Source organism: Pan paniscus, chromosome 13 (assembly GCF_029289425.2).
Source record: "Pan paniscus chromosome 13, NHGRI_mPanPan1-v2.0_pri, whole genome shotgun sequence".
Taxonomy (NCBI): domain Eukaryota; kingdom Metazoa; phylum Chordata; class Mammalia; order Primates; family Hominidae; genus Pan; species Pan paniscus.
The window spans coordinates 47985595-48012680 of NC_073262.2; the positions used below are offsets into that span (position 1 = coordinate 47985595).

General features: G+C 60.9%; 3 protein-coding genes and 1 long non-coding RNA gene across 16 annotated transcripts in view; 2 read left to right on the forward strand and 2 right to left on the reverse strand.

Annotated features, from left to right (window-relative positions):
- Positions 1-20250, forward strand: part of LIMS2 (LIM zinc finger domain containing 2) — a 43392-nt gene extending 23142 nt beyond the window's left edge. For 4 of the 10 annotated variants that reach the window (XM_034954220.4, XM_063595192.1, XM_063595190.1 and 1 more), the window contains 9 exons: positions 1053-1212; positions 3713-3779; positions 4065-4185; positions 15611-15760; positions 16484-16634; positions 17698-17790; positions 18368-18416; positions 18541-18616; positions 19249-20250. In XM_034954220.4, the coding sequence (XP_034810111.1) occupies positions 1053-1212; positions 3713-3779; positions 4065-4185; positions 15611-15760; positions 16484-16634; positions 17698-17790; positions 18368-18416; positions 18541-18616; positions 19249-19396 (1015 nt within the window). In that variant the 3' untranslated portion in view covers positions 19397-20250. Of the gene's footprint in view, positions 1-1052; positions 1213-3712; positions 3780-3916; positions 4186-7942; positions 8179-10664; positions 11038-15610; positions 15761-16483; positions 16635-17697; positions 17791-18367; positions 18417-18540; positions 18617-19248 lie in introns of those variants that run through there. The other 6 variants (XM_034954226.4, XM_034954222.4, XM_063595191.1 and 3 more) reach the window with 5 other exon arrangements.
- On the reverse strand, positions 5971-13462 carry GPR17 (G protein-coupled receptor 17). Of its 3 annotated transcripts, XM_034954227.4 has the most exons (3): positions 12440-12703; positions 10400-10628; positions 5971-7885 (listed from the first exon to the last, which is right to left on the reverse strand). In XM_034954227.4, the coding sequence occupies exon 3, from the start codon at positions 7863-7865 to the stop codon at positions 6846-6848; it is 1020 nt and encodes a 339-aa protein (XP_034810118.1). In that variant the 5' UTR covers positions 7866-7885; positions 10400-10628; positions 12440-12703; the 3' UTR covers positions 5971-6845. The 3 variants fall into 3 exon arrangements, with proteins under 3 accessions (XP_034810118.1, XP_003828302.1, XP_063451263.1); XM_003828254.7 differs by lacking the exon at positions 10400-10628 and having other exon boundaries at positions 12440-13462; XM_063595193.1 differs by lacking the exons at positions 10400-10628; positions 12440-12703 and adding an exon at positions 8612-10342 and having other exon boundaries at positions 6632-7885.
- A 114-nt stretch (positions 20251-20364) lies between the features above and the next one.
- MYO7B (myosin VIIB) overlaps positions 20365-27086 on the reverse strand; it is a 105329-nt gene continuing 98607 nt past the window's right edge. For both annotated transcript variants that reach the window (XM_055108564.2, XM_008953605.4), the window contains 11 exons: positions 26902-27055; positions 26254-26409; positions 25292-25397; positions 24366-24479; positions 23972-24059; positions 23429-23535; positions 22748-22933; positions 22332-22448; positions 22028-22111; positions 21743-21862; positions 20365-21339 (listed from right to left, as the gene is read on the reverse strand). In XM_055108564.2, the coding sequence (XP_054964539.1) occupies positions 21238-21339; positions 21743-21862; positions 22028-22111; positions 22332-22448; positions 22748-22933; positions 23429-23535; positions 23972-24059; positions 24366-24479; positions 25292-25397; positions 26254-26409; positions 26902-27055 (1334 nt within the window). In that variant the 3' untranslated portion in view covers positions 20365-21237. The remainder of the gene's footprint in view (positions 21340-21742; positions 21863-22027; positions 22112-22331; positions 22449-22747; positions 22934-23428; positions 23536-23971; positions 24060-24365; positions 24480-25291; positions 25398-26253; positions 26410-26901; positions 27056-27086) is intronic.
- On the forward strand, positions 21668-26951 carry LOC134728696 (uncharacterized). The gene is made up of 3 exons (XR_010109380.1): positions 21668-21802; positions 21924-22918; positions 26105-26951. It is a non-coding gene; the product is annotated as an uncharacterized LOC134728696 (long non-coding RNA).

The following is a 27086-nucleotide window of genomic DNA, read 5'->3' on the forward strand; positions in this document are numbered from 1 at the left end:
CCCCTCCTGGCTGTGCCCAAGGGCCCTGGGGCTGGACTGATTGCGGGCCTGGCTCACTGTGGGCTTTTCGTTCGTATTTCACCCCTCCCAGAAGGAAACCCACCACTGACTCTGGGGACAGGCGGTGCCCAGTATGGATGAGATTTGCTCCCCTCACCACACTCCCGTCTCGTCTCAAAGATTCGTACTCTTGTCTTTTTTATTTATTTTTTATTTTGAGACAGGGTCTCGCTCTGTTGCCCAGGCTGGAGTGCAGTGGCATGGACACAGCTCACTGCAGCCTCGGCCTCCCAGGCTCAAGCCATCCTCCCACTTCAGCCTCCAGAGTAGCTGGGACTACAGGCTTGCACCACCACACCTGGCTGATTTTTTTGTTTTTTTGTATTTTTATTAGAGATGGGTTCTTGCCATATTGCCCAGGCTGGTCTCGAACTCCTGGGCTCAAGGGATCCGCCCACCTTGGCCTCCCACAGTGCTCTGGATGACAGGCTTGAGCCACTCTGCACACGCACCCGGCTACCCTCTTGCCTGCTCTGTGTTTGGGTGGTTATGTGTTTATTGGAGGCAGTCAGTTTGAAACTAACTCATGGTGCAGAGGATGGAACCATGGAAGACTGAGCAGTCTGGGTTCAAGTGTGGACCCCGCTCTGCTGTGTGAGCTTGGGCAAGTTACTCAACCTCTCTGAGGCTTAGGTCCCTTTTCTGGAAGAGGCCATAATAATAGTAGCTGCACTATTGCCTTGGGGATTAAATAAGAGTGTGAATACAGAGCTGCTCACCTGTGCTGGGTGGTGTTCTGTGTGCGAGACTCTCTGGTCCCTGAAGAAGGGGTAATAGGGGCCCAAGTGGGACTTGACTGGGCCCCTGACACCCCAAGGAGTGGGCACTACAAGCACTGAGCAGCCTGGACCCTGGGTTAGAGCGATTTTCCTGATCCCGTAGAGCGTCTTCACTTTTTAATACGAGGTGTGTCTGTTGGGCGCAGGCCCCCGCGTGTGCCCCATCTGCACCCCGACCAGCTCTGACTCACCCCTCCTGTCTCCCGCCCCCAGCAATATGTCGGACGCCTTGGCCAACGCCGTGTGCCAGCGCTGCCAGGCCCGCTTCTCCCCCGCCGAGCGCATTGTCAACAGCAATGGGGAGCTGTATCATGAGCACTGCTTCGTGTGTGCCCAGTGCTTCCGGCCCTTCCCCGAGGGGCTCTTCTATGAGGTGAGGACACTACTGAGGGCTTTCTCAGACCCAGCTTGGAGTCTGCCCTCTATGAGCGGGTGGGCCGGGCTTCATGCGGTGGTCCCCACTGGTGACAGGGCCAGGTCTGGAGCCAGCCCAGAACCAGGCTTGAGCTCCTGCACGGGCCCATCCTTCACCTGTGAGATGTGAACAGCACCCCAGGTGCCCTGGGTGCTAACAGAGAGCCATCTTTCACCAGCCTCCTCTGTGCAGATGCTGGGCAGGCACTGGGGGCAGGAAGAGCCTGCCCTGGTGGTGCTTGCCCTCCCTGGGGACCAGACAGTGAGCACAGCAACCGCACAGCCCACGAGCTGGTGCTGATGCCCTGGGGGTCAGGGTTCCCGGGGTGGGGTGGGGTGGTGCTCAGGGAAGGTGAGGTTTGGGCACACCTGAGGGGAGGGAGCCATACTGGGCAGAGGGCACCGCATATGCACAGACCCTGTGGTGGGAGAACATGGGGTGTATGGAGAGCAGTAGGGAGGCTGGTGTGATGGAAGCCGAGGGCATGAGAGGGAGAGGGCCAGGAGCTGAGGACAGGGAGGTGGATCTCGCTTGGCCCCATGGGCCTCTACAGAGCCGTAGGCTTCCCCTCTGCGAGAGGCAGGAGCCACCTCGGGGTGTGGAGCAGAGGAGTCACACTGTCTGCTGACATTTGAAAAGGTGACCTGGCCGGGCACGGTGGCTCATGCCTGTAATCCCAGCACTTTGGGAGGCGGAGGCAGATGGATCACTTGAGGTCAGGAGTTCAAGATCAGCCTGGCCAACATGGTGAAACCCTGTCTGTACTAAAAATACAAAAAATGAGCCTGGGGTGGTGGCAGGTGCCTGTAATCCCAGCTACTCGGGAGGCTGAGGCAGGAGAATCACTTGAACCTGGGAGGCAGAGGTTGCAGTGAGCCGAGATCGCGCCATTGTGCTCCAGCCTGCGGGACAGAGCAAGACTCCATCCAAAAAAAAAAAAAGAAAAGAAAAAAAAAAAAGGAGGCTTGTGGCCACTGTGCTGAGGAGAGAATGTAAGGCGGGGCAGGAACAGAGGCTGGGCCAGGAGGCCGGGGGGACCAGGAGCTGAATTAGTGCAATCACCCAGATGAAAGTGAAGGGGCCCCCACCAGCTCACAGGAGCAGTCGTTAAATCATCAACAATCTTGGGAGCTAGTTGGGCAACAGAGTTATTGTTTAAAAATTATATCAACGTACAATGGGATACAATTTTATTAAAAACAAAGGTAACAAATACTCAAAGCATACCACTTGCTAATTATTTTGTTCCACTTTACTATTGTCTATGCTGATGGGGTTATTTCTGTCCATTGTGCTGGTGTGGCCACTGCACATCTCCCCTCAAGTCCGCATCGATGTCATGTTGGCAGCCAGGAGTTGGCCATGACGGGAATATTCACACCATGGACACTGGCAAACGCCCCACAGCAGGGCCTGCCTCTGCGCCCCAGAGAGCTGGCTGTTGAGCATTTACCAGAACATCACTTGTGCTTGTGGTGGCGGTGGTGGCCAGGGGTCAGATGCTGGCTCTGTTTCAAGGTAGAGCTGATGGGACTGGCTGGTGGATGGATGTGGGGCCTGTGGTCCGCCTGGCAGAGCAAGAGCCGCTGTTCCTCACGGTGCCTTCAGCCTCCTGAGAAATGCTGTCTAAGTGTAGAGGCAGCGGGAGGGGTGGGCAAAGCTCTAGGAGGGGTGGCCATATGCCCAGAACAAAGCCTCTCTCTCTCACACACAGTAGGTGCCCAGAAGATTTTCATTGCTGAAAGAGTTTAAGCCCTTCCTGACTCTACAGGTCACTGGGTAGGGCTATATCCAGTTTAGTCTAATAAGACACTCATTTTAGAGAACAGGGAAAAACCAATTAAAAAACAGAAAATACAATTGTTAGAGGAAAGCAGAGGCAGGCTTTGGCCCCGCTTGTGGCCAGCACAGGGGCCCTCGCTGGCAGCTGCCGCCTGGAGGGTGTGCACACTGGCTCCTGCTGGCCGCAGCCCTGCGCTCTTCCCACTTCCCCGTGCCCAGGCCCTTCCTGCGTTCCCTTTCTTCTGTCTCCTGTACCCGGGTCTTCATGGCCTCTGAGAGAGCTGGATACTCCCACAGACAAGGTATAGGAAATAGGACCAAGTGACACTACACTTCAAACTGGATCTCATCCCTCCTGGCTTAAAACCGCCTCGCCCCCAGCCTGTTCTCCGGACCAACAGGGTCCAGATCCTCAGTAGACACCAGTGGCCCTTTGACAGGTGGCCTCACCGACCTCTCCAGCTTCCATGGGGGCACCTCCCTTTGCACCCCACCATCCCAAAAGGGCCAATGTCCTCTCTGGCCAGGCCTGGGACCCACTGCTCCAGCCTCAGCCTGGCATGCCCCTGCTTCAGTGCCTCATCCCCTGCTGTCAGGTCCTGACCCAACAAGGGCCTGGGCTGCTCATGGGGATGATAGGTGGTTTGCTTGTTCTCTCTCTGCGACCCCTTTGCAGTTTGAAGGCCGGAAGTACTGCGAACACGACTTCCAAATGCTGTTTGCTCCGTGCTGTGGATCCTGCGGTAAGGCCGGTGACAGTACACATCCTGGGCTGTCTGGGAAGTGGGCAGCAGTGGCGGGGGGCAGGGGGCCGAGGGGGCACACAGAACTGGCCCAGCTCTTTCCTAACTCCCCACCTTGCCTCTCTGAGCAGCAGCCGTCAGGCCCCCTACAGGCATCACCATCCCACGAGGGAGCCCATGGGCCAGGCAGAGAGCAGGCGGAGTGCTAGGTGGACAAGGCTTGGGAGGGTCCGAAGAGGGGACAGGCACGTGCTCCCCAGCCAGCAGGGACCTGTCTTCTTCCAGGTGAGTTCATCATTGGCCGCGTCATCAAGGCCATGAACAACAACTGGCACCCGGGCTGCTTCCGCTGCGAGCTGTGTGATGTGGAGCTGGCTGACCTGGGCTTTGTGAAGAATGCCGGCAGGTGAGGTGGCCGTGTTGGGCCAGAGAGGACTGGGCCACAGCCCTTCCCAGCACACCTGCCACCCCTCCTGTGTGCTACCCACTTGCTGAGGGCGCAGCAGGGTCCCAGTGCTGCAGCCTGCACTGATGTAGCTGCCTTCCCTCTAGGTCACCCCGGGGCGGATAGTCCAGCTCCCAGTTTACAGGGCCCCACGCTCAGCGAGCTCCTGGCAGCCTCTCGGGAGCCATAAGAAATCCTCACACTCTGCCACCCCTCTGGCCACCCCGTCTACTGACCCCACCTGTCCACCTTCTTCTGCCTGTACCTGTGCAGCTCAGTGTGGCTGGAGGGAGATGCCCACATTTACTCTAAATTCAGGGCCACAAACCTCATGGGTACTCCAGAAGTTCCCACCTTCTGCGAACCCTTGGTCTCTCATCCTCCCTTCCCAAGCACTGTCCCTATAGCAGGTGGCCTTGTCTCCCACCTCCCCTGGCCCTAGCTCTGAGATCCCGTGCAGCCCGGCCTCTGTCTGTGAGCCCTGTTCATCCCCACACTTTCTCCAGGGCTTGCTTCTCCACGCCACTCTCTGGTCTTTTCTGAAGGACTGGGCTGGGGAGCTGGGTTAAAAACACTGCTGGGCCTTCCTCCCCGGCTTCTCCCAGCACACCTGCTGCCCCTCGCGTGTGCTACCCTGGCCTCATCTGCCCAGGGACCCACACCTCCTCTTGACCCCTCAGCAGCCCTCACCACAGCTGCTGAGGTGCAGAAACGCCCCCCTTCTGGCACCCGGGACCCTGAGTTCCTGTGGTTCTGCCCGCCCCCACAGCTGCACCTGCTCAATCCCCTCCACTGAGTCACCTTTCTCCCTGTCTCTCCATGGGGAGTCGTCTGGGGCTCCGTGCCCGGCCCTCATGGCTGCCCTTGCAGACAGAATCCTAGAGCCCTAAATGGCACGTGTGTCTGGACAATTCCGGGCTCCACTTCAGGCCTCTCTCTCGCTGTCCTCAGCTGCCCACATGCCACCTCCACTTGGTGTCCACCAGGCATCCCAAACGCAATGAGGCACAAGCAGTTTGGGATTCTCCTCCACTGACCACCAAGGCTGCCTCTGCATGCGTCCCCTGTATCAGTGAGAGGCAGCGCCGCCCCCCAGAGGCCCCAGCCATGCTTCCCCTGCCACACTCTCTCTGTCTGGGCACTCTGCTCCCTCCCGCGGCTCCTCCTAGATGCTTCCCCGACACTACCGAGCTCTTGTCCGTGTGCTGCCCGTGAGAGAGGCACGTGGCCTGGGGCCTGGTGTCCAGCCCACTGTCCTCGGAGCTGGGCGGTACCTGGCATTGAGCAGCTTGTCTAAATGAAGGGCTGAGGGGCAGACGGTGCAGTGCAGGGGCCGAGGGACAGCACCAGGAGCTCGTGCTGACCAGCAACGTCGCCGACAGGGTGTGTGGAGCGAGCCCAATCTCCTTCCTGAGCCAAGGTTTGCACAGGGCCACTGCCCCAAGGGCTGGTTGGGGGAAATCTGAAAGATGCTGGAAACGTTTTGGAAAGTCAAACATGCTACAAAAGCGTATTGCCGTAAGGACGGTGCAGGGTGGCAGCTAGAGTGAGGAATGAGGGCCCCCACTTGGCCCTCCCAGCTCCACAGTGCAGAACCTCAGAATCTGGGCAGATGTGCTGTGAGCTGCCAGAGCCCCAGCAAGAGAGCCCACGAGGCTGCCTCTGCCACTGTACCACCACTTCACCATTCTTGGGTCAGAGAAGTTCTGGGAAACGCTTCATGTTGACCAAACACAACAACCTGTGTAGTCTTAAAGCTACAGTTATATTTATGGTCTGTACAAACAAATACAAAAAAGGACATGTTAGGGAAATATCTGCACACTAGCAAGGGAAATAGCTCAGGCAGAGAGAGGCCTCTCTGGAGGAAGTGGGTCTGGGTCAGTGGGAGGCAGGTGCACAGCCCAGCCCTGGCCTGAGCTGAGCTCCCGTGACTGTACATGTTTGTCCAGGACTGGGAGGCCTGGGAGCCTGTCAAAGAGCTCTGGGGGTTGCAGGCTTGTGCGTGGGGTTACAGCAGGAGAGATCCAGAATCCAGAGCTGTGCTGAGTCCCTGCAGGCCGTGAGTGCTGACGTCCGCTGGCAGCCAGCCCGAAATGTGTGGCCTGTGTCTCTTCAACTCAGGCAGTGTGTGTCTGGCAGAGGCACTACAGAGGGGACTCAGAGTACCTTGCACTGCAAAGGAATATTGAGACTCCCTCCCCGCCCCCACCAGGACTCCCAGGTCCCTCTTCTGGGTCATTTGCAGCCTGCCTTCCGGGTCTTTCTGCTGAACCTCGCCGCTGAGCGATTCTGTAGCGGGAAGGAGGCTGGGAGCCTAGCGGGAAAGAAAGGCCTCCATTGTTCAGGGGTTGTTCTTCCGGCCTCCTCTCTCCCTGCCACAGATGAAGTCGTTGAGTGTCTAGGAGCCATCACAAGCCCCTGCAGAGGGGTGGCCGATGGATCCCCTTTGTCAGTTCTCCCTTTTTAGGGGTTGAGACTAGGCGATCTAGAGAAATGGTGGGCATCTGCTGAGATTTCAGGTTGCTTGCTGGGGAGGTGGCTGGGGAAAGGGCAGATGCCTCTTGCTGAGTCTGCTGAGTCCTAAACAGTCTGTGCTCGGCCTGGACGGCACCCCCCGCTCACAGCTCTGACTTGGCACTCAGCGAGCTCTCGTTGGTTTTCCCTTCGAAGCTGGGGGGCGGGCCCTTGAGCCTTTTGCCACAGAGCAAGTTGCACAGGGCGTGGCGGAACTTCTCAGCCACGAAGAAATACATGATGGGGTCGAGTGCCCCGTTGAGGCTGGTGAGGCAGGAGGTGATGCGGTTTGCCAGGGCCAGGATGCGCTGGGTGGCGCAGGAGGCCCCACGGCTGCGGTAGTGCAGCACATAGACAGAGCGGTTGACGTGGTAGGGCACGAAGCAGACCAGGAAGATGGCCAGCACTATGGCGATCATGCGCACTGCCTTGGTCTTGAGGCGCTTCTCCACACGCAGGCCCTGCCGCAGGCTGCGGATGATCAGCAGGTAGCAGGTGACCGTGGTGATGAACGGGAAGGTGAAGGCCACGGCCAGGGACACCAGGGCATGGTGGGAGGCCTTCTCCCGGTACAGCTGCAGGCAGACCACCGTGTGGTTGGTCTGCACGGTCTGCGGGCTCACCAGCAGCGGGGCCATGGCCACAGCCACCACCACCCACAGGAAGGCACAGGCCAGGTGTGCGTAGAGGGGCCTGCGGAGCTTGAGGGACTTGACCGGGTGCACAATGGCCAGGAAGCGGTCGGCGCTGATGCAGGTGAGGAAGTAGATGCTGGCGTACATGTTGAGGTAGAAGAGGAAGCCGGTGAGACGGCATGCGATTTCCCCAAATGGCCAGTGGTTCCCAGAGAAGTGGTAGACCAGGCGGGTGGGCAGGACCAGCACGCACGACAAGTCGGCCACGGCCAGATGCATCAGGAACACGTTGGCCGGGGTCCCGGACTTGTGATCTCGGATGAAAAGCCACAGAGCCAGGGTATTGCCAACGAAAGCCAGGATAAAATCCAGAAGGTAGAAGGAGGCGAACAGCATGTTCTCCAGTGGCGTCTCCTGGCCACATTGCTCTGCCGTGGCCAGGGAGAAGTTGGTGATCAGACCTGGGGGAGCCACTTCAAGGCCATTCATGCTTTGGCTGGAGTCAGAGCCTGGAGGGAACAAGCAAACAGTTCACAATGAGCTTGCGATCTAGGCAGCTTCACGCTCTCTGAAGTCCAGAAGTCAGGCCTCCGATGCCTTCAGAACCTCCCACTTTCAAGCTCAGCACTGCCCACGGGGCTGCTGAGGGGACCTCCTTGTCCATTTGGTGTGCGTGAGCGTCGGAGGCATTCTGAACTTCAGCACAAGGCAAACGCAGAACCGGGGCTTGGAATTTCGCCACTATGCAGCTGCACCCCTGCCACCCGGGAGATCTGAGGCTCCTCAGAGCTGGGAGGACCGGGTCAGTGCCATGGCGGGGAATGGGATGTGAGCCTTGCCTGGGTGAGGCTCTGGGTTTTCTATTCTGCCTCTGAGGTGTGCTGAGTGACAGGGGTGGTGAGGGGCGGGGGCAGTGTGTCTCCGGGATTCCAGCTCCTCCTCAGCCCAAGCCTTGGCAGGTGAGTTCTGCTCATCCTGAGTGCCTGGACCCTCCCTGACCCACCTGCCCACAGGTGCAGTGGCCGGGGTGTCACCACTTTCTGCTTCCCCTGACCATGGCTTCCCTGGCACTTAGGAGGGTGCCCCCAGGATGGCAGCACCCTGGGACGGGTGTCACCACTTTCTGCTTCCCCTGACCATGGCTTCCCTGGCACTTAGGAGGGTGCCCCCAGGATGGCAGCACCAGTCCCAAGGGCTGTGCCCTGGGACGTCAGAGGTCTGCTGTTTTTACCCGCCTGAGAGTTTCAGCGTCTCTCTTGGGGGCTTTCTGGACCCAGCCCACCAACTCCGTTTGGACATCCTGACAGGTGGGGAGACCTGTGTTTGGGAGAAGCCTGTGCCTGGGTATCAGGCCAGCTGCGAGTATTTTCTCTCCCAGAGTAGATCCACCACCAGGGGGCAGCATCTCTTCCAGGAGGGGAAGACCCATTTTACCCAGCGTCAGAGACACTGGCCAGCGCTGTTGAGGACTGATCTGCAGCCCCAGAGAGGCCTGGAGGCCCCGTGGCTTGCCCACGTTTGAAGGCCAAGTGCAGAGCCCTGTGACAGTCCTGGGTAACAAGTAATGTCCATCTGGTGGACCCTGGGTCTGGATAGGGTGCTCCCCACCCCCAGCAGAGAAACCCACTCTTGTTTTGATTTTAGTCAACTCAGAAGATTGAAGAAGGAGAGTGAGGGTCCCAAACACTCTGCCTCCCCAACCCAGGCCTGCGAGTGGCAGTGTGGGCAGGCGGTGGGGCCAGAGCAGCCCGCAGCCCGGAACCAGGGTAGGACAGTGCGCCTGGCCTGCCTTTGAATTGGGGTCACCAGCGGGCTTCGGCCAGGTGGGTGCTGATGATGGCACAGCTTCTGGGGCTCCTCTGGGCACCCGGCTTCCCAGTATCCACCATCCCCACCCTGCACAGCCAGGCTGAAGCAGAGGCTGGAGAGAGGTTTGCAGAAGAGAAGCTGGCATCCTGCCTGTGCCCATTGTGGCAGCAGGAGGGGAGGAGGCACGGGCCGCAGCCCTGGCAGGGTCCTCATCCTGGGCGAGCCTGGCTCTGCACCGAACAGCCAGGGTCCTGCCTGCAGCAAATTCACTCTGCACATTTCTCCCTGCCCCTTCCTTCCTTCCTTCCTTCCTTCCTTCCTTCCTTCCTTCCTTCCTTCCTTCCTTTCCTTCCTTTCCTTCCTTTCCTTCCTTTCCTTCCGTCCTTCCGTCCTTCCTTCCTTCCTACCTTCCTCTCTCTCACTTCGCTTTGCTTGCTTGCTTTTCTTTGTTTTCCTTTTTTCTTTTCTTTTTACTTCCTTCCTTTCTTTTCTCTTTCTTTCTTTTTCTTTCTTTCTTCCTTTCCTCCCTCCCCTCCCCTCCCCTCCCCTCCCCCCTCTCTTTTTTCTTTTTTTCTTTCTCTTTTTCAAGATCTCCCTCTGTCACCCAGGCTGGAGTGCAGTGGTGCAATCAGCTCACTGCAGCCTCAACCTCCAGGGCTCAAGTGATCCTCCCACCTCAGCCTCCTGAGTAGCTGGGACTACAGGCGCACACCACCACACCCAGCTAATTTTTGTATTTTTTGGTAGAGACGGTTTTGCCATGTTGCCCAGGCTGGTCTCAAACTCCTGGGCTCAAGTGATCCTCTCTCCTTGGCCTCCCAAAGCGCTCCTTGGCCTCCCAAAGTGCCGGGATTACAGGCATGAGTCACTGCGCCCAGCCCCCTCTCCTCTTACTGACTCCACAGGGCTGTCTCAGGATGCTGGTGGCACGGGGCAGAGAGGGCATGGTGACTGTTCATGGACACAGCAGCCCCTCGAGGAGGAGGCTGGAGCCATCCTCACATGGAGGAGAAGCAGGCATGGTGGTGGCCCTAGCCCTAGGGAAGGGTGGGCCGCACCCTTCCTTCAGGAGAGCGAGTGGCCAGCTGCTGTGGCCCTCACATGGAGGGTGAGGGCTGGCCCGAGCACCTGGCCATCAATGTCCTCAAGCAAAGGGGAGGGCAACTACCTAATAATATTACCTTTTAGCTATTTCTCTAGGCAGGTTCCCCTACCTGAAAAGATTGCCCCCGGCTTCAGAGTGTTTCAAGATGCCTGAAGTTCTAACACCAGAGATGGTTTCCTGCTGCTTCCAGGAACAGGGTCTGTTCTTAGTCCAATGTGGAGTTCCTCATGGGGACCCCATTCCCCATGAATCCAGGTTCCACAGTCCTCTGACTTGGTCTGGATGGTCTCGGCTGGCACTTTCCCTAGGACTGCTAAAACCACGGTGAGGGCGGAGAGCTGAGGGCCGAAGAAGGCGGGGTGAGTGATGCTTGGGAGAGGGAGACAGGCTTGGCCGAAGCCCTGGGGAAGGGCTGAGGGCTCTGAAGGGGGCTGTGGAGGAGAGGTAAAAGGAGGGAGGAACACAGCCCTTGACAGGGCCTGTGAGGCAGGGGACGACAGGGAGCAGGTACCGGTGGGACGGTGGCAGGGGAGGGGGGCCGGTGACTTTGAGGGTGTCGTGTTGCATGTGCTGGGGGTGAGGACCCGGAGGCTGGAGGAACGGCTCCAGGGCAGACGCATGGGCAAGCAGAGAGGACAGCCCATGGTAGATGGGAGGGGCACACAGGTGTGCTGTTTTCAGGTTGGCAGGAGAGGAGGAAGGTGTGTGCAGGGAGGCCCTGGAGACTGGAAGAGGAGACAGGGCCCAGTGAGTGAGGGGCCCTTGTTAGAACCTGGGGGTGGGAAGGGGCCAAGGTGGGTGCCCTCCACCCCAGGCTGTCCCTCAGGCCTGTGCTGTGCCCCACAGTGCAGGCATCACCTGGCCCCACGAGAGAGCAGCTCATAGGTACGACTGACCACTCTGCCTGGCATGGTGGGGGCCTGCCTGTGCTGGCTCAAACCAGTTTTAGCCCCATGTTACAGGTTAGGGAATCAAGGCGGAGTGTCTGCTAACTTGTCTTAGGTCACTTGACCAGGGGACATTGGCCCTGGAGCTGGAAGTGAGACCGGGGAAAGGGTCTTACTCCCTGGAAGACTGCCAGGGTGGGGAGTGTGACTCAGTCTCAGAGCTTGCCGTGGAGTTGTCTCCCAGGCTCAGCACCCCCTCCTGGCCCTGGGGCCACTCCCTCATTTTAGGGGCCCATGTGTGAAATGAGAATGTGCAGCCCCTTGCTCAAAAAGGAAGAGTTTCAGGACAGTGACGGCAGAGTGTTACTGGGCTCAGGGCCCTGAGTGACGGCAGGGGTGGCGTATCTCATGGCACCAGGTGGGCCCGTGGTGCTTCCTGCCTCCAGCCCGGGGGCCTCAGCCTGGGCACTGCCCTCCACTTCCTGCCCGGGCCGAAGGGCGTGCCCCTCGCTGTCTCTGGGACTGAGACTCCATTTTAAACAGCTTTCTGGTTTGTTTCAGGTTTGCTGAGGTTTCTTCTCCCTTTCTGTCCCCCGTTTGAGGAGTTCTGATACTGATTGTTGCAGTTTGGTCTGAGATGGGCCCCGCTTCACTCTCTGTTGCCCTTTAGAAACACAAACTTCAGTCTAGACTCGCTGGTTCCTCACAACTCACTGGTCAGACGGCCACCGAGCCGGTGTCCCTAAGAGGAAAGGGCGTGGCATGGGCCGGGGCCTGGGCAGCGTTGGGTCCCGTGGCTGTGGGTGAGTCGAGCATCTAGGACAGGTCTTAGGCCTCTGTGGAGGTGGCAGGTGGGCATGTGTGGCCTCGGGGAGGGCCTGTGGTGGCAGCGCCATGGCCAGGTGGTGGCAGTTTCCTTTGCGTTAGCGCCCCTCCATCCCTGGCCGGAGCCCTCTCCCAGGCATCTGGCTCCTCTATGGGTCAAGGCTGCCTAATGGTTAGGGGCAGCGGTGCTGTCATTGCAGCCTGGACTGCCGGCAAGCCACTTCCCCTCTGCAAGCCCCCATCAGAGGGACAAAACACCGCTTTGTGGGCTGCTGTGAATTCAGACTGTGGTCAGCCTTCGATGCACAGGTCAGACCATCACCAAAGAGATGGGACGAGACAGGCTGCTGCCTGTCTCCCTGGGCAGGGCTCCCCGCTGAGTGTTTCCTCTGCTTAGCCCTGGGCTCCCAGTCCGCCCCACCCAGCCTGCCCCTTACCTCTAGCTGCCGGTCCAGGAGGAAGGGACAGGGGTCTGCGGGGCAGCAGGTGATCTCCGCCCGTGGGTGTCGGTGGTGGCAGGGGGCTCCTTGCCGCTGTGGGTGGAATGCTGGCTATTTAAGGAGAGGAAGGGAGACCACAGCCCCTCTGGCCCTGAAAGGCTGCTTCATTCCTGAGGGGTCCCTTGTGTGTCGGGCTGCTCCTCTGGCTGCTGCTGCTGCTGCCACCGGAGCGTGAATATTCTAGTGTGTCCCTAGCCCATGCCCCCCGCCCCCAGCTTGGCCACAGAGTCTGAGTGTGTGACTGTCTCAGAGACTCAGAGCAGGCGGGGGCTGGGTGGGGGGCTTGGGCTGGAGCTGAGGGACACAACAGGACGTTTCAGAAGGGGATGATTTCCTACTGATGGGGGGCAGGGAGGGGCCGGCTGTCATGGCAACAGGCGGTGCTCCCAGGCCTGCGCCCGCAGACGGCGGAGGGGGCCTGTGAACGGAGGGTGGGAGGCCGAGGAGTCTTGCTCACCGAGTGAGAGGCGACTCTTTGAGGACACTTGGTGTAGGGTCCTTGTGTCCTGCCCTGTATAATGAGGCCCCATTTGGGCACACAGAATAAATCATGGCCTTTATCTGGAGCGAGGCACAGCTGCAGGAGGCTCATAATGGGGCGCTGTCCTGTCCGTGAGGATGCGGCTCAGCTCAGAGGCCGGGTGCTCGCCGGTGCAGCTCCCCTTCTGCACGGGAGCCCATGAATCTGACCGCTGGCCCTGGGGCTCTTCCCTGGGGTGGCTCCGGGCTGGGGTGCCTTTGAATGCTGCCGGCGGCCGCCTCTGAGACTGAGTGAACAAAGTTCATTTCTCTCTGTCTTTCTAAAAATGATACATCCAGCAACATGGGAAACCAAATCACCCTTCTGGTTTCAAAAGACTTTACGTTTTGTTGTTTAAATATTGAAAACTGTATGTATGTGGCTAGCATTTAAGCGACAGTGTCTTAAATTTGTCTCTTCACATCACCCTGTGCAGCTGGGATTATTGCCCCATTTTACAGACAAGGAAACTGAGGCTCAGGCAAATGAAGAAACTCACCCATCAGCAAACAGTAGGAAGCAACAGAGGCAGGATTTGAACCCAAGCATGTGTTACTCCAGAACTTAGGCTCCGTGTGTGTGTGTGTTTTGTTTTTCTGCTGCATTTTGAATTTAGAATTCTTAGATTTGATCCTAATTCAACCTGAAGAAGAATTCTGAAGGCCACCTTTAGATCTGGTGCTGTGATCTGGTCTGTTGAGAAGCTGTTTCCCATCTGGACTTCCTTCAAGAGAGATGGGCTTCCCAGTTTGTCTGGCCTGAGAGCCAGCCGGGTGTGAGGTGTCTGAGCCGGGGCGCAGGTCTCTTTCCTGTTGTGCCCGCAGGCGGCTGTCTGGAAGAATTGGCCCAGGCTGGTTGGAAAGGTGGTGGCTTGAAGCTAACCACCCTGAGCAGGGCATTTCTGGGCTCACAGACCTTCTGTTATTGGGGTGATCACTGTCGATGGCTTCAAGGGCATTGACCGTGGTGATGGAGTTTTGAGGCGTTGAGCTGATTCCTGCATCTTTGAAACAGAAGTAATTCCTCGTGGGTTGAGTGTTGTCCTGACGCTCAGGAGGAGTCACCAGAATGTGGAGTGGGGTCACGGGGCCTACATGCTGAGTCTGGGACAGAGGCACCGCAGGGGGCATGGGCTGGCCGCCATAGGCACCAGGTGGGGCAGCTCAGCCCCAGACCTGCTGAGGAGGTGGCCTGGGGTTGGGGCTGGGGCACAGGTGTCTGGGCAAGGGTGGGCTTCAGGGATTGTGGTGATGAAGACTGAAGCCACAGGCCACAACTGCTTCCCGTCGCTGGGGTGTAAGAGCCAGGGCTCTGGCCAGTAGTCGAGGGGAGATGATGCCCACTGAGGCTCCTTTCCTCTCTTGTACAGTTATTCATTCACCCAGGCATTCAGTCAACTGACCCTGAGCTGTTGCCCCCTGCTGGGCACATAGGGTCTTGGGGAGGCACAGAGAGCCAGTCGGCAGCTTAGCAAGTGGCTGCTGGGCCTTTGTTTGGGCCCCTTGCCCTGCACACAGCTGACGATGAGACACCCCAGGGCAGATGGAGCACAGTGCTGTGCAGGATGGAGTCCAGACCCAGCAGTAGCAGGTCCCGGGGTCCAGGGAGGGATGCTGAATGGGTGGCCCTGGCATCTGGGGTCTGCCCACCATAACCTGGGTGGGGATCTTGGGTCTGTGATTGGATCTCTTCCGTATCCTCCCTGACCAGCCTGTCAGAGGGGCCAACACTGGGCGTCGGGCAGCCGTGGAGGCTGGTGAGGGGTGGAGAGGGCCCCTGGGGCTGGGCGGCCTGGGGGAAGGGAGGCCTGGATGCAGCAGGAGCACCAGAGAGAGATTCGGGTGGCAGGTGGAGACGGGGGCCAGGGGTGTTGGATTGGGGCCTTTGTGTATCTTTGCCTGGGGACTCTGAATCTACATTCCTGCCACCTTTGAGGTCCAAGGAAACAGAAACCATGTTGATTTGTCTCTCCGTTGAGAACACAGCTGTCGTCCAACACAGCGAGTAGCATCAGAAATTATTCTGAGGTCTTCACAAAAAGACTCTGTAGTGACAGTTCCTGGGTTTGGGGGCCTCCATCTGACATAGCAGTGCTTGTCTTTGGAGACAGAAATCGCCTGTACGTGTTTGGGCCCTTCTTCATCTGGCAAACCCCGAAGGAAGGGGGTAAGTGGGCCTCCCGGGACACTCACTGGCCACTCTGCTGGGCACAGTGACACTCATTATAACTCGTGTGTGTTAAATACATTGGGAAAATAATGCTTTCAGCAGATATCAATTAAATGTCTACTGTATTCTGCAGCATGCCCCAGGCTTAGAGAAAGTAGAAAGAGGAAAATACCATCCAGAGACAGTAACCTCGAGCATTCTGGCGTCTTTCCTGCTGAGCATGCGTCCCATTCCCAGGACACACTTGTGACCTTCTGGGCCTTGTGACAGGGCAGTCTGCTTTTCCATACCCTGGGCTGAGCCCCTTTGAAGCCCCCAGCTGCTCAGTGAAGTTGCAGGGGTCTGGGCTCTCTTCTCCTGGAGGTGGCCAGGCTGTGTGTGAGTGGGGGGTCTGCCCCTAATGCCCCCGCCTCCCGCAGGCATCTCTGCCGGCCTTGCCACAACCGTGAGAAGGCCAAGGGCCTGGGCAAGTACATCTGCCAGCGGTGCCACCTGGTCATCGACGAGCAGCCCCTCATGTTCAGGAGCGACGCCTACCACCCTGACCACTTCAACTGCACCCACTGTGGGTAGGTGCGCAGCCCGGACCTGCAGTTGTAGGGGCGGGGAGCCAGGGCTGGCCCAGGGTAAGGGCGGTGGGGCCTCCACCTGGGGAAGTGTTGAGGAGGGAGAGGGGAGCAGGGTGGGCAGACAGAGGGGTCCCGAGAGCAAGGCTGCAGGGCAGAGGTGGGCTGGGGGCTGGGAAGCAGCCATGGCAGGAAGCTTCTCTCTCCAGGGCTCTGTTTGGGGGGCACTTGAGACTCAGGAGGCGGGTGGGCTGGACCCCTAGACTGCAGACGAGGGTTGAGATGGAGCAGCGGAAGGGACCTGAGGGGGCAGGGCAAGAGACCGGGAGTGGGCTTGGTGCTGGTGTTGGAGAGAGGAGTTGCATAGGCAGCCCCTCAGCCCCCGTCCTCGCCCACCCCCACCGTCCCCTCCAGTCCTCTCCGTGCCTATCCAGACACCCCCTCTGGTTTGGAGGAGGAGGGGGGCCCGAGAACAGACCTGCTTCTCAGAGGCCTGGGTGCAGAACACAGGCCACTCTTCTGGGCTGTGCAGGAAGTCTGTGCTCCAGGGCCTGTCTGGGGCACAGGAAGTCTTCAAAGGGCCCAGAGATCAGAAGGCGCTGCCGCCTCGGCTCTGCCGGGACAGAATGGGCCCCTCAGGGAGCCGTGCCCTGGGGTGGAGGCGCTGCTGGCATGACCCTGCAGAAGGGCAGGGGTGGCACCTGGGGGCTGCACGCTGTCTTCCAGGAAGGAGCTGACGGCCGAGGCCCGCGAGCTGAAGGGTGAGCTCTACTGCCTGCCCTGCCATGACAAGATGGGCGTCCCCATCTGTGGGGCCTGCCGCCGGCCCATCGAGGGCCGAGTGGTCAACGCGCTGGGCAAGCAGTGGCACGTGGAGGTGAGCCAGGCTGGTGGACACGTGGCCTCAGGTTGGGGGGTGCCCCAGCTCAGGGTCACGGTCAGAGCCCTAAAGCTCCTCCACACTCCCAGCCCAGGGTGGGTGGCTGGCTCCCAACGAGGCCCTTCCTCAGGGGTACTGCCCCTCCCTGTGCTCAGCCAGGGACCCCAGCCTGCCCACGGGAGCCAGGAGACCCGAGTGCACACACATGGTTGGGTAGCTGTGCCCACCTCTCCTCTTCCCCCTGCTGGCATTCTAAGAGACTCCAAGGTCAGGAGAAAACCTTGGGGGCAGTCTGCCCAGAGTGCCTGGGGGTTGTGGTGGACAGAACCCACTGCATGGACAGCCCTGTGCAGACACGGAGCTGAAGAGTTCCTCAGGTGTGAGCACTGGGTCACCTGGAGTGCCCCCGCCGGGTGGTGGGCTCTCATGTTCTCATGGGTACACTGGGAACAGTGAGCCCACCACCTTCCCTGATGACCTGGCCAGCGCTGTGTCCAGAAGCTGTGCCTTGGGTGGCGGCTTGGGTGGGAGGCCATGCGGTCCTGCCCTGATGCAGGCCCCAGCCCCCAGCCCTCATCCTCACATGCAGATCCCTGGGGGAATGCAAGGTGCTGCTCAGTGATCCCAGGCTTGCAGGGGGTGCCTGCAGGAGGCCCCACGTGGACAGGCAGGGCCGCCTCTGCCTATGAGGGCCCACCATGCCGCAGCACCACGCTGGCACCTGACTCCTGGGGCTGAGGCTGCCGAGGGGGAGGCCAGACTGGGAGGGGATGGTGACTCGCAAGGTTACCATCAGTGCCTTAGAGGAGGGGTAGGGTCTGCTGACCCCAGGGCATTCACAGAGGTGTCAGTTCCCTCTGCCTAGTGTGAATCCTGAAAGGCCTGCACCTGCCCAGACTCTGCTTCCTGTCCCCTTCTGTCACTGCTGCCTCCTGGGGCCAGTGTGGTCCCCTGGAGTCACCACTGGCTCCTGGGGTCACTGTTGTCCCCGGGTCACCACTGTCCCTCGGGGTCACAACTCTAGCCCTGATGCCATCCGGCCCGCCCTCTGTCCTTGCAGCACTTTGTCTGTGCCAAGTGTGAGAAGCCATTCCTGGGGCACCGGCACTATGAGAAGAAGGGCCTGGCCTACTGCGAGACTCACTACAACCAGGTGAGCCCGGTGCAGAACCTTCAGGGATGCGGGTCTGGAGGGGTGGCCAGGAGAGCTGCCGTGAGCAAGGGAGGCTGTGGGCACCCCCTCAGGAGCTCTGCCAGGTGCTGAGCCCAGGCCTGCACCCTCAGCCCTGGCTCCTGGCCTGGGGTCTCGAGACCTGGACAGCTCTCTTCAGGCTCAGTGTCTTCCTTTGAAGAATGTTCTGGGGCTGGTGTGAGGTCCCGGGCACATGGGGCTGACAGTGCCAGCAACCCCCTCCCTCCCTTGCTCTGGTACAGAAGGCAGGGGGCGCTGGTGGGATGCAGTCACCACCTGGGCCCACCTCCTTGCAGGACAGCAGTGGCCAGAGCAGAGGGGCCTTCTGGGGAGCAACGGCCCAGCCTGTTGTCCTTCCCGGAAGGGTGGTTCTCATGGGTTGCCGTGCCCTCAGCCCAGCCTTGCAGCTGGGCCCTGGGAGGCAGGGCCTGGGGGATGCCTGAGAGGGGCCGTGTTGGAGGGCCAGGCTGGCTGCATGATGGCCCTGGGCTGGGGTGTGACTGCCTGCAGCCGCTCTGACAGCCTGCTCGGCCCACAGCTCTTCGGGGACGTCTGCTACAACTGCAGCCATGTGATTGAAGGCGATGGTGAGGCCCTGTGTTCCCTCCCCCACCCCACCTGCTCTCCTGGGGCCTGGGTGCTGCAGCTGTGAGCCCAGCCGGGCCTGCGGCAGCCTAGCCAGGCCTGCTGAGTCCCACGCTTCCCTCACAGTGGTGTCGGCCCTCAACAAGGCCTGGTGTGTGAGCTGCTTCTCCTGCTCCACCTGCAACAGCAAGCTCACCCTGAAGTGAGTCCCTGTGATCGTGGGATGGGGCTCAGGGTGGAGGGGGCTCCTGCAGGTCCTTCCTCTCAGCAGCCCTCCTGCACACCAGCTGAGTCTGGCCTGGGGATATGGTGGGGACAAGGGGCAGCCCGGCCTTATACCACCCAGGGAGATGGGGGCAGGTTCAGGGGGTCTAGGGGATCCAGGGACCCCAGGCACAGTGAGAGGAGGAGGAACACTCGTGCCTCCAACACACCTGCCAGAACCCTGGGCTCTGGGGAGGGAAGGGCATTCCAGCTCAGGGAACAGCATATGCAAAAGCAGCAGTGTCAGCTGCTCATCCAGGAAGCCTCGAGGGGCGTGGGATGGCTGGAGCTGGGAGAGGAGAGATGGCATCCAGGTTTCCAAGGGCTGTGGGGAGGCATAGAGGGTTCTGGGGTTTCAGAACCTGAGAGAAGCCTCTGGGAGGGAAGGGAAGTCTCAAGGCCCTTCTCATCCCTATGCTCTCTGGCCATCTCACCCTAGGGCCTGGCCTGCTGGCTAGGAGAGGCTGGTGTGGGGAGGCTGGGGGCTGAGGGAAGCCCACTCCACAGTCACCTGTCTGGGGTTAAAGGGGTGGGCGTGGGGCTCTGCTGACAGCTCAGCTTCCTCCTCAGGAACAAGTTTGTGGAGTTCGACATGAAGCCCGTGTGTAAGAGGTGCTACGAGAAGTTCCCGCTGGAGCTGAAGAAGCGGCTGAAGAAGCTGTCGGAGCTGACCTCCCGCAAGGCCCAGCCCAAGGCCGCAGACCTCAACTCTGCCTGAAGGCCCTCTTGCGCAGCCGCCTCTCGGCCCCTCCGCCTTCTCCCCTCCCGCTGTCCATGCTCGGCCCCCTCGTCCCCATCCACCTGTGCCCTCCGCATCTTACCCTCCCTTTCTCTTTCCTCATTGCCTTCTCCCTTCCTGTTCCCTCATCTCTGCCTTCCCCATGTCTCTCCTCTCCTTGGCCGTGGCTTCTGTCTGTGAGGAGGTAGGAGCTGGGGAGTGGGAGCCTATGACCCCATGTCTGACAGCCATGTCCACCTGTGCCCACAGCTTCCGCCCACAGACCTCCAGGGACAGGAGCAAATTGCACCACAGCTCCCCGCCTGGCCTGGCCCTCCCCAGGCGGCTCAGTGGCTCTTGCTGTCCTGTGAGAGCCCCTGCCCCAGAGCGGCCCCACTAAGCGCATGTGGCTCCTGGGCTACCCACAGCCAGGGCAGCCTGCTGGAGCCACACAGGGCCAGGGCCATGCAGATGGAGGCCTCTGGGAGCCACCTCCAATCCCTCACCACTCACTCAACCAGTGGCACAGTGTCCTTGTGCCCACACTGAGCCAGCAAGTCCTGCTGTCCACACCCACAAGCTACCTGGAGGGACAGGACCCACCTCCATCCTTCGGAAGGCCTTCCTGGAATCCCACCTTGGCCTCCCACCTCGGTTCCGCCCCGCCCCCCTCCCCCTGACCTTGGGGCTTGTGTTGAGCCCTTGGGTGGGGCCAGGAGGTGATGGCGTCAGAGGAGGTGTGGTCAGAGGTGGCTTGTTCCCACCTCCAGGGAGGACGCTTTGTCTTCGGCCAGCGCAGACCCGTTGTTTGTTTGTTGGGCTCACGCTTGCACAATGAAGGCTTGTTCACACAACCACAGCAGCCTGCGTGGTTTGTGGCGGGGGTCGGGGGTGGAGGGGATGGCAGCAGCTCTGGACACACTGCTGCTGGGGCAGTTGAACAGAGGGACAGACATAGACAGGCACGAGTTCAGGGGGCCCTAGTCTCTATCCCAGGCCAGGCTGCCATAAGCAGTTGAAGACTAGCCCTGCCAGGTCCTCACAAGCCTGGGTGGCCAGGTCCACATAAGCTGGCCCAGTGGGCAGAGGAGGAGGTGGGCGGGGACAGGGCATGCCAGCGAGGTGGGGGAATCCAGGCCTCCAAGGTGCTATGTCCAGCTCTGCCCACTGTCTGGGCATAAGCTGGCCATAGCATGAAGCCAGCAGCCAGAGAGCCGCACCTCCACCCTGGCCTCCTGGGGGTAGTGCAGGCGTATCAATGCCCTGGGTGGGGAGAAGGACAGAAGGTGTGAGGAGGGGCCTGGGAGGAGAACTCTCCCATGAGTGTCCCTCCCCAGTCTGAGAAACAGGAAGGAAGGGAGGGGGAGGAAGGAAGCAGAAAGGGAGGGATGAAGTCATTTCTGGAGAATGCAGCTGCCCTCCGGGTTCCCTGGGGGAAGTCACACGGCATTTTGGTTTTTCTGCAGCTCTCTGCGGGCCAGAGCCTCCCAGGCCCCCTGTCCACCTTGTGCCACACCCTGCTCCCTCAGACAGACAACTTCTCCTGCTCCAGGAGTTTTTATTGAACATTCTGGTGGGGTGGGGTTGGGAGGTGTCCTCTCAGTCATCCACCAATAGCCTGGGGGTCCGAGACTCCCGACCCCATTCTGGGCCCGTCTTTTGGCCTCCCTGGGCAGCGCCCAGGACAGAGGGGGCCGCCTGCGGGGCTGAGTGGGCTTTGTATGGGGGGCAGCATGGAAGGCTGCCCGCCGAGGACAGGCCCTGGGTTGAGAGGGCCTGGGAAGGTGCCGCCAGGCTAGAGGTCGGGAAGGGCACCTGAGCAGACACGCCAGCTTCCGCTGCTAGGTGCTGGCCAGGGCTGGGGCCTTGGAGCCCCGCTGCTTGTTCATGGCACTCAGGAGCTGCTGCACATATGAGGTCAGCAGGTCGTCCATCTTATAGCCCTGGACAGGGGACAGGGTGGGTCAGAGGCTGTGGGTGCAGAGGGCAGGTGGGGGTCCTGGACTCAGGGACCACCTTCTCTTCCTCAGCAACCAGCAGTGCAGGGCATGGAGAAAGGGAAGGCGGGCTCCTGCCGTTGGGGCCATCATTTCTGCTTGCCCTGCTGGAGCTGGGTCTCCCTCCCTCCTCGGAATGGGCCAAGGGTGCAGGGGGTCCCGCCTGGCCTTGCCACCTTGGCTGCTGGTCCTGGGGATGCACCCAGGCCCTCTCCAGATCTGCTGGCCCCGCCTGGGCCCTGTGACTGAGCCCTCTTAGTGAGCCACTTGAAAGGGGTGAGGGTGGGGAACCCAGTCTCCAGCAGCTCTGTCCTATGCATCTTGGCTGGGAGAAAGAACCTGAGCTCACCAGGGAGGTCTCGCACAGCAGGCGGCTGCCACGGCCCAGGCTCCCCAGCGCCATGTGGAAGTAGGTGCTGCCGCTGCTCCAGCTGGAGATCTTGGTGAAGGGATAGGTGGTGAGCAGGTCCTGGGGGCAGAGAGGGTGGGTGGGCCGGACGCCTCCAGAGCACGGGCTCTGTGTGTGTTAGGGGACAGGAGAGAGGCAGGACACACCGCAGAGATGACTGCAGCCCCACCTGCACGGGTCCCTGGACCTGGTGGCCCCCAGCCCCTCCGGAGGCCCAGCAGCTACCTTGGTCTTGGGGTGGATGAGCAGAACCCCATGTCGGTTGATGGCGATGAGGATGACGTCCGGGTAGGAAGGCTCCGAGGTTTGCTGGGAGGGAGGGACACGGCGGTCATAGTCCAGCCCGGGAGGCCAGGCTGCACCTCCCAGGAGCTCATCTAGGCCACACGCACATACACACACACACCCACGCCCTCCAGCCTCACGGCCAGCCCCACCCAAGATGTGTGCTGGTTGACGCTGGGCCTGCTGGGGCAGAGCTGAGCGGAGCCTGCTTGGGTAGGAGGCCCGGGCGTGGGGCAAGGTTTACCTTCACCTCGAAGAAGGCGGATCCGAAGGTGGGCCACCGGCAGATCCACTTCAGGAAGGCCACCTTGGCCTCCTCCACTGTCTTGTCCTTGTGCTTGTCATAGGCTAGAAGGATGCTCTGGGGGACAGGAGGGCCAGTAAGACTTGGGTGCCCAGAGGCCCTCCAAAGCCCTGGTGGGGGCAGCACCTGCCTACCCCAGGGCTAGTACGGTGGGGAGGGGAGGGGAGGAATGCAGCATGGGACAGTCTCGGTGCTGTGGATGGCGTAGGAAGGCGTGGTGTGTGCAGAGCCAGCCCACCCTCCACACCACCCATGTGCACCCATGTGATCTTGGAGCCCAGGCAGGGCATGGCACTGGTGCAGGGGCCCAGGGAGGAGCAGCAGCACAAGAACCCTTCCCCAGCCCGACCAGGGACCTTTTTCCACTCCTCCGAGGACATCAGGCGTGTGAGGTTCTCAGGCACCAGTTCCCTCAGGATCTTGGGGACACTAGCCAGCTGGGACCGGTCGTTGTTGAACTGGGCCTTGTAGATGAGGCCCGCCAGGTGGATGGCATCCTCCCGCGAACACTTGTGGAATCCGCGCAGGTACTTGGGCAGCTCCTGGGTGGTGGACACACTGGGCCTGCTGGGTCTCCGGCTGCGGCCCACCCGCCCCCAACCTCTTTCCCGCTCAGATGGTGGGGAACTGGGGCTTAGCCCACTCCATCCAGGACGGACTGAGCAGGGTAGAGAGTTTCAGGCCAGGGGAATGACCCTGAGTCAGGGCAGGGCCCCCTGACATCTGCGTGGAGGTGATGGCCTGCTCCACCCATGTGGTTGGCCTTGCAGGCCACGGCCACTGCTCCATGGGTCACAGGACCCTCTGTCCCACCCTCTCCAAGTCATGCTGCAGGTGCCAGTGCAGTCACTGTCCCCAAACATTGCTGCCCTCTGCTCCTGGTTCCAGAGCCCTCAGGGGCTTGGTCTGCCTACCACATGGGCTGGTACCCAGGGCTGAGGCTGGCCCTGCCCTGGCCTGCTGGCTTCTACAGCCTCAGAACAGGTGTGGGAAGATGGGGGTGGCCCCAGTGCCCACCAGGGCAGCCTGCCCGGTACCTGATGGTAATGGAGTATGGTGTCTGCGTTCACATCCTTCCCTGGGGATATGTTGAGCCACAATTTCCGCATGAAGTACACCTGGTAGGGGAGCGTCACGGGGGCCCCTGGGCGAGGGCCAGCAGTGGGCACCAAGCCTGTCCCAGCAGGTACACCAGCCCTGATCCCCTGCCACCCCCCACCCTGCGCCTGCCACCTCCCTGCCTCGAAAGCCTCCACCCTTCTTCCTCCCCAGTCCCCACATTTTCCTTCAAGATTAGTGTAGAGGCTGCCTTCTCCAGGAACATTCCTGGACTCGCACTCCCAGCCCATGAGGGTCATGCCCCTCAGCCCCGGGGCATCCTTCATCACTCCAAGATGCAGCCACCTGTTTCTGCCTGAGCTGGCCCTCACCGCCGGGCCCCAGGGCCTGGTTGTTCCCACAACCCAGGGACACACGGGAACGAATGGATGGATGAATGGGCATGGGCCGCACAGAGGCCGACAGTGCCCCCTCGACCCACCCAGCCACGCCCTCCCCCAGCTCCACAGAGGCCTCCTCACCTTCTTTCTGGGGCTTGTTCTTCTTCACCCAGTCAGACACCTCCCTCAAGGAATCAAAGAAGAAGTCTCCCTCCTTCTGGCTGATGACCTGGGGAAGGGGAAGGTACAGGGAAGTTGGGTGGCTTCCGGGGACTGTCCTCCTGAGAACCTGCTGGGTTCTGGTCCAGTGGCCGCCTACGGCCTGGGTGCTGCACTGGAGTCGGCTGTGCGTGGGCTGTTGGCGTGTGGAGCTGGCTCTGCTCCAGGACCCCACCTACCTCTGTCCCAGCAGCCCTGGCCGTGCAGCCTGGTCCAGCATGGGTGCCCCTGGTAGGCTGAGGCCCCCACAGGCAGCACCTAGGGCCTCGCTCACTGCCCGTCCGCCCACCGTCTGCCCAGCCCCAGCCCAGCCCACCTTGTCTGAAATCTTGATGAAGAGGCTGCAGCCCTCCCAGGAGGCCAGCTGCAGCCTGGTGGCAATGCTGTCACACACATCCTGCACCCGTGTGTTGGCAACCACCTCCAGCATCTGGACAGAGAGGCAGCTGGTGAGGCCTGGGGCCTGGCTAGGGGCCAGTACAGCCCAGGATGAGCCTTCCTAGCCTGGCACTTTTGCTCCTTCATGAAACTTGGGTTGGATGTGGTCTGCCCTGAGCAGGGCAAGCCTCCCTTCCAGAACCCTGGCCAGAGGTTCATGTTGTTTAGTCCCAGCATTCGCTGTCCTGGGGCCCTGCAGGCCTGGCCTTTTGACTCGCCTTGAGAGCCCAGCAGCCAGACTGTGGGAACTTCCTGTTACTGGGACCCGAATATCAAGGCCAAAAAGACCATTGTGCTGTTGGAGAGGGCGCGAGGCGACACTGCCCACTTCGGCCTCTCAGCCCGCTTATCTTTGCTGCCCCTGATCAAGGCTTCTGTGTCACGGCGGGGTCCTGGTGGTCTCCTACCTGCCCCCTGGCCCCTTTGTTCCCCCAGCGGCCATGGCAGGCTCTGTGCACAAGGCACACACAGTGGGAATACCTGCTCTCCTGCACCCCAGATGGTCAGAAGCCCCTAGGGGCCCCCAAGTCCTGGGACTCACCCTTGCTGCCCACCCCTCTGTCCTCTCCTGTGTCCTGGGCCTGGATCCCCCAACTCATACCTTGGGACTGGCCTGACTTCCAAAGCACCCAAGGGCAGGTGGGGCCTGCATCCCATGGGGAGAGGGCGGGAGACTGGTTAGGATGGGACAGCCCTAGAAAAGGCTCTCTGGGGTTACCAAGGAGCAGGCTGGGCCAGGAGGGAGGGTGCCCCATGGCCTCTGGAGGCCTGAGACTTGCCGTGCAGACCAGAGCAGGGCCTCACCTCGCTGGTGTCATTGGGGAAGTAGATCTTGTGACAGATGCGGGAGACGTTCTGCTCCGCGGCCTCCACCTCCACCTGGTGCGGGGGCTGCTTCCGGGGCCCTGTCCTGAGGGGGACAGCGCGTGCTGCAGGTGCCACCCCCACCCTCATCCTCACCCATGCCCCAGCCCCGATGTGGGCCCTAAACCATGTGCCAGAAACAAAAGAAAACCCCAGTGACCATCACTGGGGTGGTTCCAGCCCCTCGCACGTCCTGGGGGCTGCCCCTGGCTCCACGCAGCCTCAGAGGTAGTGATGGTGCAGCTGTGCCTGAAAGCCTGGGGCACACACGGGGAAGGGCCAGGCCAGGGGCTCCCGGGAAGGCGCCGGCGGGCAAGGCTGGCAGTATTCTTATTCTCGCACAACAGGGGCATTGGGCAGGGGCCAGGGACTCTGGCAGGGCCTCTATGGGGCGCCCACCTCTCTCTGTGACCATGGCTGCCACTGAAATTATGGCCACTCCTACAGTCAACCTGCTCTCCTCACAGCCACAGGAGGCCAAGCCAGAGGAGGCAGGAGGGGTGGGGGAGAGCAAAGACGGCCAAGGAAGAGCTTCACGGCTGTGGGCGGATGAGGGAGGCCGCATGGACTTGGAAGGATGGGCCTCTGACCTCAGCCTTGAGGGCCTGGGCTGGGGCATCCAGGTTTCTCTCTATCCCTCAGGCAGTGCCTCTGTGCCACTGCTGGGCAGTGGTGGGGCAGGGGAGCTGGTGGCTATGACTGAGCCTTCTCTTGACCCTCCTGGGCCTCACCCTCCACCCTCTTCTCTGGCAGCTCGGGGCCCAATCCTGCCTCCCAAGCTGACACTGGCTTCTGGAGAGTCCTCCTGGGACCATGAGCTCCTGGAAGGCTGGCCAGGCCCCACAGCATCCCAGGTCTGCGGGCCCAGGGCCAATGCTGGGGGCTGGAGGCACTGGGCTCACCTCAGGACCTTCTGGATTCGGCGGCTGCAGTCGGGGGCCAGCAGCTTCCCCCTCCGAGTGTCTATAAACTTCTGGGCATGGGGCAGCAGCCCCTTGCTGGGCGGGAAGAGGCCTGTGCACAGCCACAGCAGCTGCCAGCCCCGCTCTTCGCTGTGCCTGAAGGGTAGCACTTGTCAGCCGGGAAAGGCCCCTCAGGGGGCCCTGGCCAGGCAGGCACCTTGGGGAGCAGGGACGGATGTGAGAGCTGCCTGGGGTCTAGAGGGCCCGAGGGGGAGGGCACCTCCCAGGCTGCACCATGCCAGCTGTGCCAGGCTGCCCGATGCCACGGGCTTTCACACCCTCAAGATGGGGGTGGGTGGGCATTGCACCCATTTTGTGGAAGACGACACTGAAGCTCAGAGAGGCCATGGCCTGCCAGGTCACACACAGAGGGTGGGAGTGGGCAGGGCCATCCTCTCCTGCTCTGACCACCCCTAGGACATCAGCAGAGCAGACCAAGGGCCCAACCCTTCCCACTGCTGAGGCAGGAGCCCAGGCAGGGGTTCTGCCGCCACGAGCTGCGGTGTCCTCTCTGAGCCTCGGTCTGGCCTCAGGGGCTGGGATGAGGACTGAGGGTGCCCGCGTGGGCTGGCCGCCGCCCCAGCAGACCTGTTGGAGTTGTGCGTCAGCTGCTTCAGGATCTGGCAGTAGACCTCGTCCTGCAGGGCCGGGTGCTGCAGGGCCAGTGTGAAGATCTGGTCGGTGAGCTCCAGGGTGGGCCAGGCCTGCCGAGAAGGGTAGTCGCCCATGTACCGGAGGATGGGTGTGGCTGTCAAGGAGCACGGTGCTGGGGC

Coding starts and splice junctions, on each gene's coding strand:
- GPR17 (XM_063595193.1), bottom strand. CDS start 8,675: ATGTCCAAACGGAGTTGGTGGGCTGGGTCCAGAAAGCCCCCAAGAGAG. Junction 7,886..8,611: donor AGAGACGCTGAAACTCTCAG/GCGGGTAAAAAC, acceptor TGTTCCCTCCAG/GCTCTGACTCCAGCCAAAGC.